We start from the raw sequence: 13093 nt of genomic DNA, 5'->3' as shown, positions 1-13093 counted from the left end.
TGGTCAGGGAGGTGACCAAGAAACCGATGGTCACTCTGACAGAGCTCCAGAGTTCCTCTGTGGAGATGGGAGAACTTTCCAGAAAGACAACCATCTCTGCAGCACCCCACCAATCAGGCCTTTATGGTAGAGTGGCCAGACGGAAGACACTCCTCAGTAAAAGGCACTTGTAAGCCTGCTTGGAGTTTGACAAAAGGCGCCTAAAGACTTAAGACCATGAGAAACAATATTCTCTGGTCTGATGAAACCAAGATTGAACTCTTTGGCCTGAATGCCAAGCGTCACGTCTAGAGGAAACCTGGCACCATCCCTACGGTGAAGCATGGTGGTGGCCGCATCATGCTGTGTGGATGTTTTTCAGCGGCATGGACTGGAGACTAATCAGGATCGAGGGAAAGATGAACGGAGCAAAGTACAGAGTGATCCTTGATGAAAGGTCCTGAAGGCTCTGGAGCAGGTTGAGACTGGGGTGAAGGTTCACCTTCCAAGAGGACAATGACCCTAAGCACACAGCCAGGACAACGCAGGAGTGGCTTCAGGACAGGTCTCTGAATGTCCTTGAGTGGACCAGCCAGAGCTCGAGAGATCTGAAAATAGCTGTGCAGCGACGCTCCCAATCCAACCTGACAGACCTTGACAGGATCTGCAGAGAAGAATGGGAGAAACTCCCCAAATACAGGTGTGACAAGCTGGTAGCGTCATACCCAAGACTGCTTCAGGTACTTCAACAAAGTACTGAGAAAAGCGTCTGAATTATTATTTAAATGTGATATTTTGTATATTTAATCAAATTTAAAAAGTAAAATAAACAGTTTTTGCTTTGTCATTATGGGGTATTGTGATGTCATTATGGGGTATTGTGATGTCATTATGGGGTATTGTGATGTCATTATGGGGTATTGTGATGTCATTATGGGGTAGTATGTGTAGATTGATGAGGGGGAAAAAACAAACATTTAATACATTTTAGAATAAGGCTGTAATTTAACGTAACAAAATGTGGAAAAAGTCAAGGGGTCTGAATACTTTCCAAATGCAGGGCTTAGACCCCAGACACGACAAGTTACACAACATTAAAATGACATCTCTTTAAATCCCAGAATGGGACTTTAGAAAACAAACACATCTATATGTTTCCTGTTAGGTTCAAAATAACGACATCACACCGCAGTAATACAGTATATGGCTACTTTATTTACATGTATCAAGGGAAGTGCATGTTGGTTGGTGACTGTTCTTTGAAAAGTTTAAGGCAAGACTAAAGATAGATATGGTGTGTATAAAAGTTGTGCCGTCGTCACCAATAAAGACGACCCTGACTAACACTGGCACGCTCTGCTGGTCACATCGAAAGTACACCGTAAAAATGAAACAAATGTCCTCCTCTCTACATAAACCATCTTGACATCAACCATGAACACACAAAAGAGATCATCTGTAACCAGATGGCTGTAGGGTTCAAATCTAAAAAGTTATTGGTCACATGCTTTGTAAACAATAGGTGTAGGCCGACAGTGAAATGCTTACTTAAATCTACCCCTGTTATTTATTAAGCATGTGACATTATGTTCAAGTTAAACTTTTGCATAAATACTAAATATTTCAGTGTAATTATACAGTAGGCTGATTGATGGTGGCAAGTGACAATTAGCGTTTTCAAAGTTCTATATCTTGAAAACTTGATTGCTGCACTTCAAAACATTTTTTGGGGGACTGTATCAACAGTGGACTAATGAAACAAATATACAAAAAAAATATAATTTTGGGAATTGACCTTCAAGTCAAAACTTGCTGAATTAAAAAGGTGATCATCCCTGTAAGATGTCTATTCCCGACACGCTTCATATTGTCAGCTCACTCTCAATATCACGTCAGAGGATGAGGCATCTCTATCATGTACAGTATGCGTTCTCTATGCCCATTGGACAGACTGAACAGCAGACCCGAGACCTCCCTCAGTGTTCTGACGCAGCATTAAGAACAGACAAAATATATATCTGGATGCTGATCCACACATTATACCGGTCTGTCAGCTGGACAATGGCTTCACCATGAGCAGGTCTGATCGCCTTTCAGTTTAGAGACAAGGGCAGCAGGTCAGATCACCTTTCAGTTTAGAGACAAGGGCAGCACAGGTCTGATCACCTTTCAGTTTAGAGACAAGGGCAGCAGGTCTGATCACCTTTCAGTTTAGAGACAAGGGCAGCAGGTCAGATCACCTTTCAGTTTAGAGACAAGGGCAGCAGGTCTGATCGCCTTTCAGTTTAGAGACAAGGGCAGCAGGTCTGATCACCTTTCAGTTTAGAGACAAGGGCAGCAGGTCAGATCACCTTTCAGTTTAGAGACAAGGGCAGCAGGTCAGATCGCCTTTCAGTTTAGAGACAAGGGCAGCAGGTCAGATCACCTTTCAGTTTAGAGACAAGGGCAGCACAGGTCTGATCACCTTTCAGTTTAGAGACAAGGGCAGCAGGTCTGATCACCTTTCAGTTTAGAGACAAGGGCAGCAGGTCAGATCACCTTTCAGTTTAGAGACAAGGGCAGCAGGTCAGATCACCTTTCAGTTTAGAGACAAGGGCAGCAGGTCAGATCACCTTTCAGTTTAGAGACAAGGGCAGCAGGTCTGATCACCTTTCAGTTTAGAGACAAGGGCAGCAGGTCTGATCACCTTTCAGTTTAGAGACAAGGGCAGCAGGTCTGATCGCCTTTCAGTTTAGAGACAAGGGCAGCAGGTCTGATCACCTTTCCAGTTTAGAGACAAGGGCAGCAGGTCAGATTACTTTTCAGTTTAGAGACAAGGGCAGCAGGTCTGATCACCTTTCAGTTTAGAGACAAGGGCAGCAGGTCTGATTACTTTTCAGTTTAGAGACAAGGGCAGCAGGTCTGATCACCTTTCAGTTTAGAGACAAGGGCAGCAGGTCTGATCACCTTTCAGTTTAGAGACAAGGGCAGCAGGTCTGATCACCTTTCAGTTTAGAGACAAGGGCAGCAGGTCTGATCACCTTTCCAGTTTAGAGACAAGGGCAGCAGGTCTGATCACCTTTCAGTTTAGAGACAAGGGCAGCAGGTCTGATCACCTTTCCAGTTTAGAGACAAGGGCAGCAGGTCTGATCACCTTTCAGTTTAGAGACAAGGGCAGCAGGTCAGATCATATAAATAGAACACGGTAGACTTGAAATGTCTGTGTTCTAGATATTTTATTTGAATTAGTGTGATTCTGTTTTACTGTACCGCTCTGCCTCACCATCTTCTACCTATAGCGAACATTCTGCTGGTTAAATGAACAGCTGAAAGAAACAGATAAACGTGACAGAAAGAGAGAGAGAGAGAGAGAGAGAGCAAAGATATACAGGTTTCACCTTAGTGCACAGGAGCAGTAACAACGTCACCAACCAACCAACACCATAAAAGTGGAACATCTTTAAACTAACAAACTCTTTGTCCTTGAGACTACAGTATATTCAAAATGAAACTACCAAAAGATCACATTTGAACAACAAAAACAAAAAAAACATTCAAATGACTACATACTAATACAGTATAGTGTTTTAAATTACTCTGTACATCTTGGATCGATCCCCCAAAAAGCTACTTATTTCCTAGACAGTGCACTACTTTCATCAGGGCCCATACAACTCTACTTTCGCTCAAAGGTAGTGCACTATATAGGGAATAGGTTGTTATTTGGGACGTAAGCACTAAGTCACGTGACTGGACGGAAGGGAGATACTGTACAAGAAAAACATTACTTCAAATGAATACACACTTTTTTTGTTGTTTTTACACAGAACCCCCCCCCCCACACACACACACACACACACACACACACACACGGAGTAGAGAACAGTGTTTGGAGGACGACAACAATCTCCCAATTCACAATCAGACCCTTTCTAATATCCATATAGAGATCAAATGAGACCACCAGACCACCATGTGTGGGAGGTGATGTGGGGGCTGAAAGCCCCTCCCTGATAAGCCCGCCCCCATCCATGATAAGCCCCGCCTCCATCCTTGATAAGCCCTGCACCCACATTCCTGATAAGCCCCGCCCCCACATCACCACCCTAATAGGCCCCGCCCCCACAACCCTGACCAGAAAGGTAGAACGTTATACATGTAATGTATAGATCTGCCATGCTGGTTTGTCATGTAGAACTGTGAATAATGTCAGCTATACACATTACATTACTAGCTGCGACAATGTGAACATTTCGCTTCATTCAATAAACCCCAGCTTAAATATCTGAAAGCACCCACCCCTCCCAGACAACCTACCCCTCCCCCTGTGCCCTCCGTCCCCTCCCCTCCCTGCTCTCAGATCATCTTGGCTCGTCCTCTCTCCTCCCCTCCCTCCATCTCAGATCTTCTTGGCTCGTCCTCTCCCCAGGTGGTAGTAATAGAAGAGAGTGACCAGGAGGAAGAGCACCCGGCTGAGGAGGAGGAGGACGGCAGCGTTGGGCAACAAGCCCATCTCCACCAGGGTGACAGACGTAACTGCAACAAGCCAGGGTTGAGACAACGGTAACAAACAAAAATAACAATAAAACTCCCTCTCGCTCACATAAAGAGACGGACTGTGACTGATAGATAACGGACGACACTCAGTCATGGAGATATAATCCCTCGTCGTTAATAACTATGCATCTGAGCCAGACTCTAAACAGTACTACTACGTCTCCAACACTAGAGGGCGCCATTAGCGTATTACACAATCTGAAGAAGGTGGGCAGATTGGACAGCATGACATAGAGCAATAAGGCTCATTGAATAATAATATATACGGTAATAGGTTTGCAGCAGAAGCATGAATTTATATATTTAAATACCAATATGAAAAGAATACGTGCTCTCACCTAAAAACTGGACAGCAAAGTAGCATGCTTCACTGAGCAGAGTCCATTGAATGATGACCTTCTCCTGTGTATACACTCCATTCCACAAGATGAGGGACAGACCTGGGGGGGGGTCAGAGGTCATGGGTTATAGTTTAATCCATTGAATGATGACCTTCTCCTGTGTATACACTCCATTCCACAAGATGAGGGACAGACCTGGGGGGGGTCAGAGGTCATGGGTTATAGTTTAATCCATTGAATGATGACCTTCTCCTGTGTATACAACCCATTCCACAAGATGAGGGACAGACCTGGGGGGGGTCAGAGGTCATGGGTTATAGTTTAATCCATTGAATGATGACCTTCTCCTGTGTATACACTCCATTCCACAAGATGAGGGACAGACCTGGGGGGTCAGAGGTCATGGGTTATAGTTTAATCCGTTGAATGATGACCTTCTCTTGTGTATACACTCCATTCCACAAGATGAGGGACAGACCTGGGGGGGTCAGAGGTCATGGGTTATAGTTTAATCCATTGAATGATGACCTTCTCCTGTGTATACACTCCATTCCACAAGATGAGGGACAGACCTGGGGGGGTCAGAGGTCATGGGTTATAGTTTAATCCATTGAATGATGACCTTCTCCTGTGTATACACTCCATTCCACAAGATGAGGGACAGACCTGGGGGGGGTCAGAGGTCATGGGTTATAGTTTAATCCATTGAATGATGACCTTCTCCTGTGTATACACTCCATTCCACAAGATGAGGGATAGACCTGTGGGAGGAAATGCCATCGGTCAGAGGTTAGGGGTCAAAGAGGTCACGGGAGATGGGCCAAATGGTATGGAGACATTCCTATCCCAAATCTAAATAAATCTGAAAAATACACCCCCATCTACATTCTTCATAAATCTGAAAACTATACCCCCCCATCTACATTCTTCATAAAGCTGAAAACTACACCCCCCATCTACATTCTTCATAAATCTGAAAACTATACCCCCCCATCTACATTCTTCATAACACTTATCTACATACGATATCAACAAAAACTTAATTTCAGGACTCATGTTATCATCCATAATCTAGACAGTCGGGTCCAGGGCCGGTCTACCTCACATGGGGCCCCGACGTCCAGGGGTCTAATTTCCTGCCATTCTATACTTTTTGCCATGGGAGATTGGGTTTGGGGCCCCCTAGCGAGAGCTCTCCATAAAGACCTTAGTAGTTGCAGGGTAATTTCACTATTTCTCCATAATGACCTTTAAAAGAGGTCAACATTCGCAAGGCAGCTGGGCAGATGGATTACCAGGTTGTGTACTCAGAGCATGCGTGGACCAACTGGCAAGTGTCTTCACTGACAGAGTCTGTAATACCTACATGTTTCAAACAGACCATCAGAGTCCCTGTGCCCAAGAACATAAAGGCAACCTGCCTAAATGATTACCGCCCGTAGCACTCACGTCTGTAGCCATGAAGTGCTTTGAAAGGCTGGTCATGGCTCACATCAACACCATCATCCCAGAAACCCCAGACCCACTCAAATTCGCATACCGCCCCAAAAGATCCACAGAAGACGCAATCTCAATCACACTCCACACTGCCCACTGGACCTGAGACTGGGGTGAAGGTTCACTTTCCAACAGGACAACGACACTAAGCACACAGTCAAGACAATGCTGGAGAGGCTTCGGGACAAGTCTCTGAATGTCCTTAAGTGTCCCACCCAGAGCCCGGACTTGAACCTGATCAAACATCTCTGGAGAAAACTGAAAATATCTGTGCAACGACCCTCCCCATCCAACCTGACAGAGCTTGAGAGGATCTGCAGAGAAGAATGAGAGAAACTCCCCAAATTCAGGTGAGACAAGCTGGTAGCGTCATACTCAGTAAGATGAGGCTGTACTGGGTAAAGGGTCTGAAGACTTAAGGTTGTAACGCAACAAAATGTGGAAAAAGTCAAGGGATCTGAATACTTTCTGAATGTATATCAATGTTCTCAGGACCGTGTGAAATTCATTTCTAGGAAGGACAAAAAAAGTATCACCCAAGTCATTAACGAGTCACTTTACCCCTACCTACATGTCCAAATGACCTGTCCCCCGAAACTGACTTGGTACCGGTACCCCTTGTACAGAAACTCATTATTGTTATGTAATTGTATTGTGTTACTTTTTATTAAACATTTTTACTTTAGTTTATTTAGCGAATATTTTCTAAACTATTTCTTGAACTGCATTGTTGGTTAAGGGCTTATAAGTCAGCATTTCACTGTAAGGTCTACTACACCTGTTGTATTCAGCATTTCACTGTAAGGTCTACTACACCTGTTGTATTCAGCATTTCACTGTAAGGTCTACTACACCTGTTGTATTCAGCATTTCACTGTAAGGTCTACTACACCTGTTGTATTCAGCATTTCACTGTAAGGTCTACTACACCTGTTGTATTCAGCATTTCACTGTAAGGTCTACTACACCTGTTGTATTCAGCATTTCACTGTAAGGTCTACTACACCTGTTGTATTCAGCATTTCACTGTGAGGTCTACTACACCTGTTGTATTCAGCATTTCACTGTAAGGTCTACTACACCTGTTGTATTCAGCATTTCACTGTAAGGTTTACTACACCTGTTGTATTCAGCATTTCACTGTAAGGTTTACTACACCTGTTGTATTCAGCATGTCACTGTAAGGTTTACTACACCTGTTGTATTCAGCATGTCACTGTAAGGTCTACCTACACCTGTTGTATTCAGCATTTCACTGTAAGGTCTACTACACCTGTTGTATTCAGCATTTCACTGTGAGGTCTACTACACCTGTTGTATTCAGCATTTCACTGTGAGGTCTACTAGACCTGTTGTATTCAGCATTTCACTGTGAGGTCTACTAGACCTGTTGTATTCAGCATTTCACTGTGAGGTCTACTACACCTGTTGTATTCAGCATTTCACTGTGAGGTCTACTACACCTGTTGTATTCAGCATTTCACTGTAAGGTCTACTACACCGGTTGTATTCAGCGCATGTAACTAATACAATTTGATTCCATAATGACCTCAGTGATCCCAGGTTAATGTCACTACCTCTCCATAAAGACCACACAGTGGGATTTATGTTCATCTCACAGTAGGCTTGTTATATAAACCTTACTAGATCTCTCTCTCCCTCTCTCTACTTTTCTGTCTATGGTGTGACACCATAAATCCTGTTAAGAGAAACAGACCTGGGTTCAACTTTTGAGACAAATGCATTAGTTCTACGGTGCCAGGCATACTCAATTACAAACATAGTTTTATCTATTTGAAAGAAAACAAATACTATTTGAACCCTGAAGGGAACAGGACCACCGCCAAACCAACATTAAATGACTGACTGACATGATTTATTGTCAAATGAACGCGACTATAATAATCAATTCTCATCTTCAATACAATTCCTGTGGCATGGAGGGTGGTAACGGCAAGGCAACGTTCCCAGTCTGGTCCGTCGTCGAGCACCAGAGAACTGTACGACCAGAAGGCAACGTTCCCAGTCTGGTCCGTCGTCGAGCACCAGAGAACTGTACGACCAGAAGGTGACGTTCCCAGTCTGCGTCCGTCGTCGAGCACCAGAGAACTGTACGACCAGAAGGCAACGTTCCCAGTCCGGTCCGTCGTCGAGCACCAGAGAACTGTACGACCAGAAGGCAACGTTCCCAGTCCGGTCCGTCGTCGAGCACCAGAGAACTGTACGACCAGAAGGCAACGTTCCCAGTCTGGTCCGTCGTCGAGCACCAGAGAACTGTACGACCAGAAGGCGACGTTCCCAGTCTGGTCCGTCGTCGAGCACCAGAGAACTGTACGACCAGAAGGCGACGTTCCCAGTCTGGTCCGTCGTCGAGCACCAGAGAACTGTACGACCAGAAGGCGACGTTCCCAGTCTGGTCCGTCGTCGAGCACCAGAGAACTGTACGACCAGAAGGCGATGTTCCCAGTCTGGTCCGTCGTCGAGCACCAGAGAACTGTACGACCAGAAGGTAACGTTCCCAGTCTGGTCCGTCGTCGAGCACCAGAGAACTGTACGACCAGAAGGCGATGTTCCCAGTCTGGTCCGTCATCGAGCACCAGAGAACTGTACGACCAGAAGGCAACGTTCCCAGTCTGGTCCGTCGTCGAGCACCAGAGAACTGTACGTCCAGAAGTACGTCTAATAATATATATATTTTTATTTGACCTTTATTTTACTTGGCAAGTCAGTTAAGAAAAAAATCTTATTTTCAATGACTGCCTAGGAACAGTAGGTTAACTGCCTGTTCAGGGGCAGAACGACAGATTTGTACCATGTCAGCTCAGGGGTTTGAACTTGCAACCTTCCGGTTACTCGTCCAACGCTCTAACCACTAGGCTACCTGCCGCCCCTCCACTCTAACCACTAGGTTACCCTGCCGCCCCTCCACTCTAACCACTAGGCTACCCTGCCGCCCCTCCACTCTAACCACTAGGCTACCCTGCCGCCCCTCCACTCTAACCACTAGGCTACCCTGCCGCCCCTCCACTCTAACCACTAGGCTACCCTGCCGCCCCTCCACTCTAACAACTAGGCTACCCTGCCGCCCCTCCACTCTAACCACTAGGCTACCCTGCCGCCCCTCCACTCTAACCACTAGGCTACCCTGCCGCCCCTCCACTCTAACCACTAGGCTACCCTGCCGCCCCTCCACTCTAACCACTAGGCTACCCTGCCGCCCCTCCACTCTAACCACTAGGCTACCCTGCCGCCCCTCCACTCTAACCACTAGGCTACCCTGTCGCCCCTCCACTCTAACCACTAGGCTACCCTGCCGCCCCTCCACTCTAACCACTAGGCTACCCTGCCGCCCCTCCACTCTAACCACTAGGCTACCTGCCGCCCTAATAACATACATGCACGGACATTTTATTGTCGTTGTCCATTTTGTCCATGCATGTATATCTGGCTGACAGATGTTTTGTCCTGCTCTTCTGTACTAACGTGTACTCTATGACGACTCAAATACAGTTAGTCACGTGCACTCTATGACGACTCAAACACAGTTAGTCACGTGCACTCTATGACGACTCAAACTACAGTTAGTCACGTGCACTCTTTGACGACTCAAACTACAGTTAGTCACGTGCACTCTGACGACTCAAACACATTCACGTGCACTCTGACGACTCAAACACATTCACGTGCACTCTGACGACTCAAACACAGTCACATGCACTCTATGACGACTCAAACACAGTTAGTCACGTGCACTGGTAATGTAGACGAGGACAGAGATACACATGAAGGCCTTGTATGAAGCATCCAAATACACGGACATGTGGGAGGGACAGAGATGACACTAATATAGTGTGTGTGCGCGCGTGTGTGAGACAGTGTATACGTACCATATGGAGATGAACAGCACAAGGAAATAGCAGTGTGTGTGTGTGTGTGTGTGTGTGTGTGTGTGTGTGTGTGTGTGTGTGTGTGTGTGTGTACTGACTGAGTAGTGCTCCTCCATAGAGCCTGATGGAGATGCTGGTGTTGCTGATCTCCTCTTCAAACACCACCTCATAGAGCTGGTTGGGACACACCAGGGCCTGCAGAGTGAGAGGACAACACTTATATACTACACAGCATGCACTATGCCTGTCCAAATACAGCCGGCTCCTCTCTCAAATACGGCCGGCTCCTCTCTCAAATACGGCCGGCTCCTCTCTCAAATACGGCCGGCTCCTCTCTCAAATACGGCCGGCTCCTCTCTCAAATACGGCCGGCTCCTCTCTCAAATACGGCCGGCTCCTCTCTCAAATACGGCCGGCTCCTCTCTCAAATACGGCCGGCTCCTCTCTCAAATACGGCGGCTCCTCTCTCAAATACGGCCGGCTCCTCTCTCAAATACGGCCGGCTCCTCTCTCAAATCACGGCCGGCTCCTCTCTCAAATACGGCCGGCTCCTCTCTCAAATACGGCCGGCTCCTCTCTCAAATACAGCCGCAGCAATGAACAGACTGTGCAACATGAACAACATGAACCGTTGTAGTAATACAGTGGGGTATAGTTTCTCGTTAGGCAGCTCTGTGCAGCTGTGTTAACTAACACGCTCCAAGAAAGCTAGTTCTGTTTATCCCAAAGTCACCAGGATAGTTCTACCAGCATTGAACAGAGGACAACTTCATTTACTTAAAAAAAAAAAAAAAAACTATTTTTGTCTTCCTGTCCTCCCCCCAGTAAGGCCATTCAGCTCCACTACTAGATAATGAAGACAATTCAGCTCCACTTAAATTTAGGATGCAGACAAAGGCACAGCTGTTCCTCCCGGGTGTCCCCATATAGATAGCGTAGCGGTGTCCCCATAGAGAGATAGCGTAGCGATATATTTTCATTTGTTTAACACTTTTTTGGTTACTACAGGATTCCATATGTGTAATTTCATAGTTGAGGTCTTCGTTATTACCCACAGTTCCCCGGGGTGCTGAAGACGTGGATGTTGATTAAGGCAGCTTCCCTCCCCCTGCACCTCTCTGATTCAGAGGGGGTTGGGTTAAATGTGGAAGACACATTTCAGTTTATTCCATTCAGTTGTACAACTGACCAGGTATCCACCCCCCTTTCCCCTAATTCTACAATATAGAAAATAGTTGTAAATGTTTTTTTAAACCCTGGAATGAGTCAAACCTTTGACTGATACTGTACATTTCCCTTAACAGTGTGATGTTCAATGTAAAATACATTTAAGTCTTAATTTACACCACCCCCCCTATAGTTCTAAACCGCTCCTCTGGGTTCTAAACCGCTCCTCTGGGTTCTAAACCGCTCCTCTGGGTTCTAAACCGCTCCTCTGGGTTCTAAACCGCTCCTCTGGGTTCTAAATGGCCAATGCGACTCTCTATACATCAGAATCATCATTGCAGAAGTTTGAGCGTGGCTAGAACCCAGGTCATCGAGACACTCACCATCAAGGCCATAACTGTGAAGGCAAACGCAGAGATGGCGATCCAGAGCCTGTAGAGAGACAATTACATACAGAGATTGATTTACCCAAAAACTGCCATTTAAATAGATTGTATAATTTTACTGTCAGATGATCACACACCCCCCCCCAGTGTGTTCTCTCACCTTAGACCAACAGGCTCTCGCACCTGATACTTGATGTCATTCCCCAGCATCTGACTGAGCTGCGAGGAGAGAGAAGAGAGAGACAGAAATAGAAAGAGCGGATCATTAAGATGTTTTCTAAATCAGAGCTAGTTCTAGGTCTATCGAGGAGGATCCTTACAGATTCAGAGGAAGCAGACACCACATAAAATAAAATTAAAAACAAACACACGGAAGCAGATGCCCCATCAACAAGGTCTTGGATTAATCACAAACTATATTTAACAGAAAAATTGAATTTAGTACTAATTAGCAATTAGCTCTTCGTCACCCATACACACCACTCGTACACACATCCCATACATCACAGACAAAGAATGGTGCTTTACATTGATAGAGCCCGCGCCCCCCAATGGGGACGTGGCCGGCCCGCTCCCCCCAATGGGGACGTGGCCCGCTCCCCCTAATGGGGACAACACATCAGATGCTTGTTTAGTCATAAATGAACTAAATTCCGTGCAGCAGTCAACACAGTCAACACAGATTGGTATGAAATGTCCTCGCATGTCGTGCAAACATTTACAGAGCCAATGCCTCATGACTTTTACAGTAACTAACCCTAAACTGAAGACACATGCAGAATACATGTTTCCCTGCAAAGTGGCTATAAATGCTAATAAAATTCACATGATCCTTAAAAACAGACAAATAAAATCTGCCTGTATGAGTCGGATGCGTTGAATACAAAAGGTATCACAGTGAAATGCTTACTTATGAGTCCCTAACCAACAATGCCGTTTAAATATATATATACACTGTGTGTACAGTATGTATGTATGTACAGTATATATATTTTTTAAATGCGAATAAGAAATAAAAAAACAAGTAAAAGTAACAAATAATAGAATCAAAGCACAAAGCATTATGTCATCACTGTGGAAGAAGCAAAAACTACTTTACAGCAGATTCATTGCTATTTTATTAGTCTATAAGATGGTCTTTTAGTGAAGAACCCATGATAATTCACTGACATGAATTCATATCACGCTTTAATCGGCAGTAGGAACTGGGCAGGTGTGTGTCTGTATGTACAGTTGGGAGTCAGAAGGTTACATACACTTAGGTTGGAGTCAGAAGGTTACATACACTTAGGTTGGAGTC

At 45.4% G+C, this 13093-nt stretch overlaps 1 protein-coding gene and 1 long non-coding RNA gene across 2 annotated transcripts; both read right to left on the bottom strand.

Annotated features, from left to right (window-relative positions):
* Positions 1-1174: 1174 nt before the first annotated feature.
* LOC135536978 (uncharacterized) lies at positions 1175-5150 on the bottom strand. Its single transcript, XR_010455099.1, has 2 exons — positions 4854-5150; positions 1175-4494 (listed from the first exon to the last, which is right to left on the bottom strand). It is a non-coding gene; the product is annotated as an uncharacterized LOC135536978 (long non-coding RNA).
* A 275-nt stretch (positions 5151-5425) lies between these two features.
* LOC135536977 (tumor protein p53-inducible protein 11-like) lies at positions 5426-12395 on the bottom strand (the record flags this gene model as incomplete). Its single annotated transcript, XM_064963192.1, has 5 exons — positions 5426-5522; positions 10339-10435; positions 11791-11839; positions 11954-12012; positions 12322-12395. Coding segments are annotated over 5 exons (350 nt in total), but the record flags the coding sequence as incomplete, so codon positions are not given.
* Between the last annotated feature and the right edge of the window lie 698 nt (positions 12396-13093).

The sequence above is a fragment of the Oncorhynchus masou genome, unplaced genomic scaffold, assembly GCF_036934945.1.
Source record: "Oncorhynchus masou masou isolate Uvic2021 unplaced genomic scaffold, UVic_Omas_1.1 unplaced_scaffold_6903, whole genome shotgun sequence".
Classification (NCBI taxonomy): Eukaryota; Metazoa; Chordata; class Actinopteri; order Salmoniformes; family Salmonidae; genus Oncorhynchus; species Oncorhynchus masou.
This window is presented reverse-complemented; position numbering and strand designations above follow the sequence as displayed.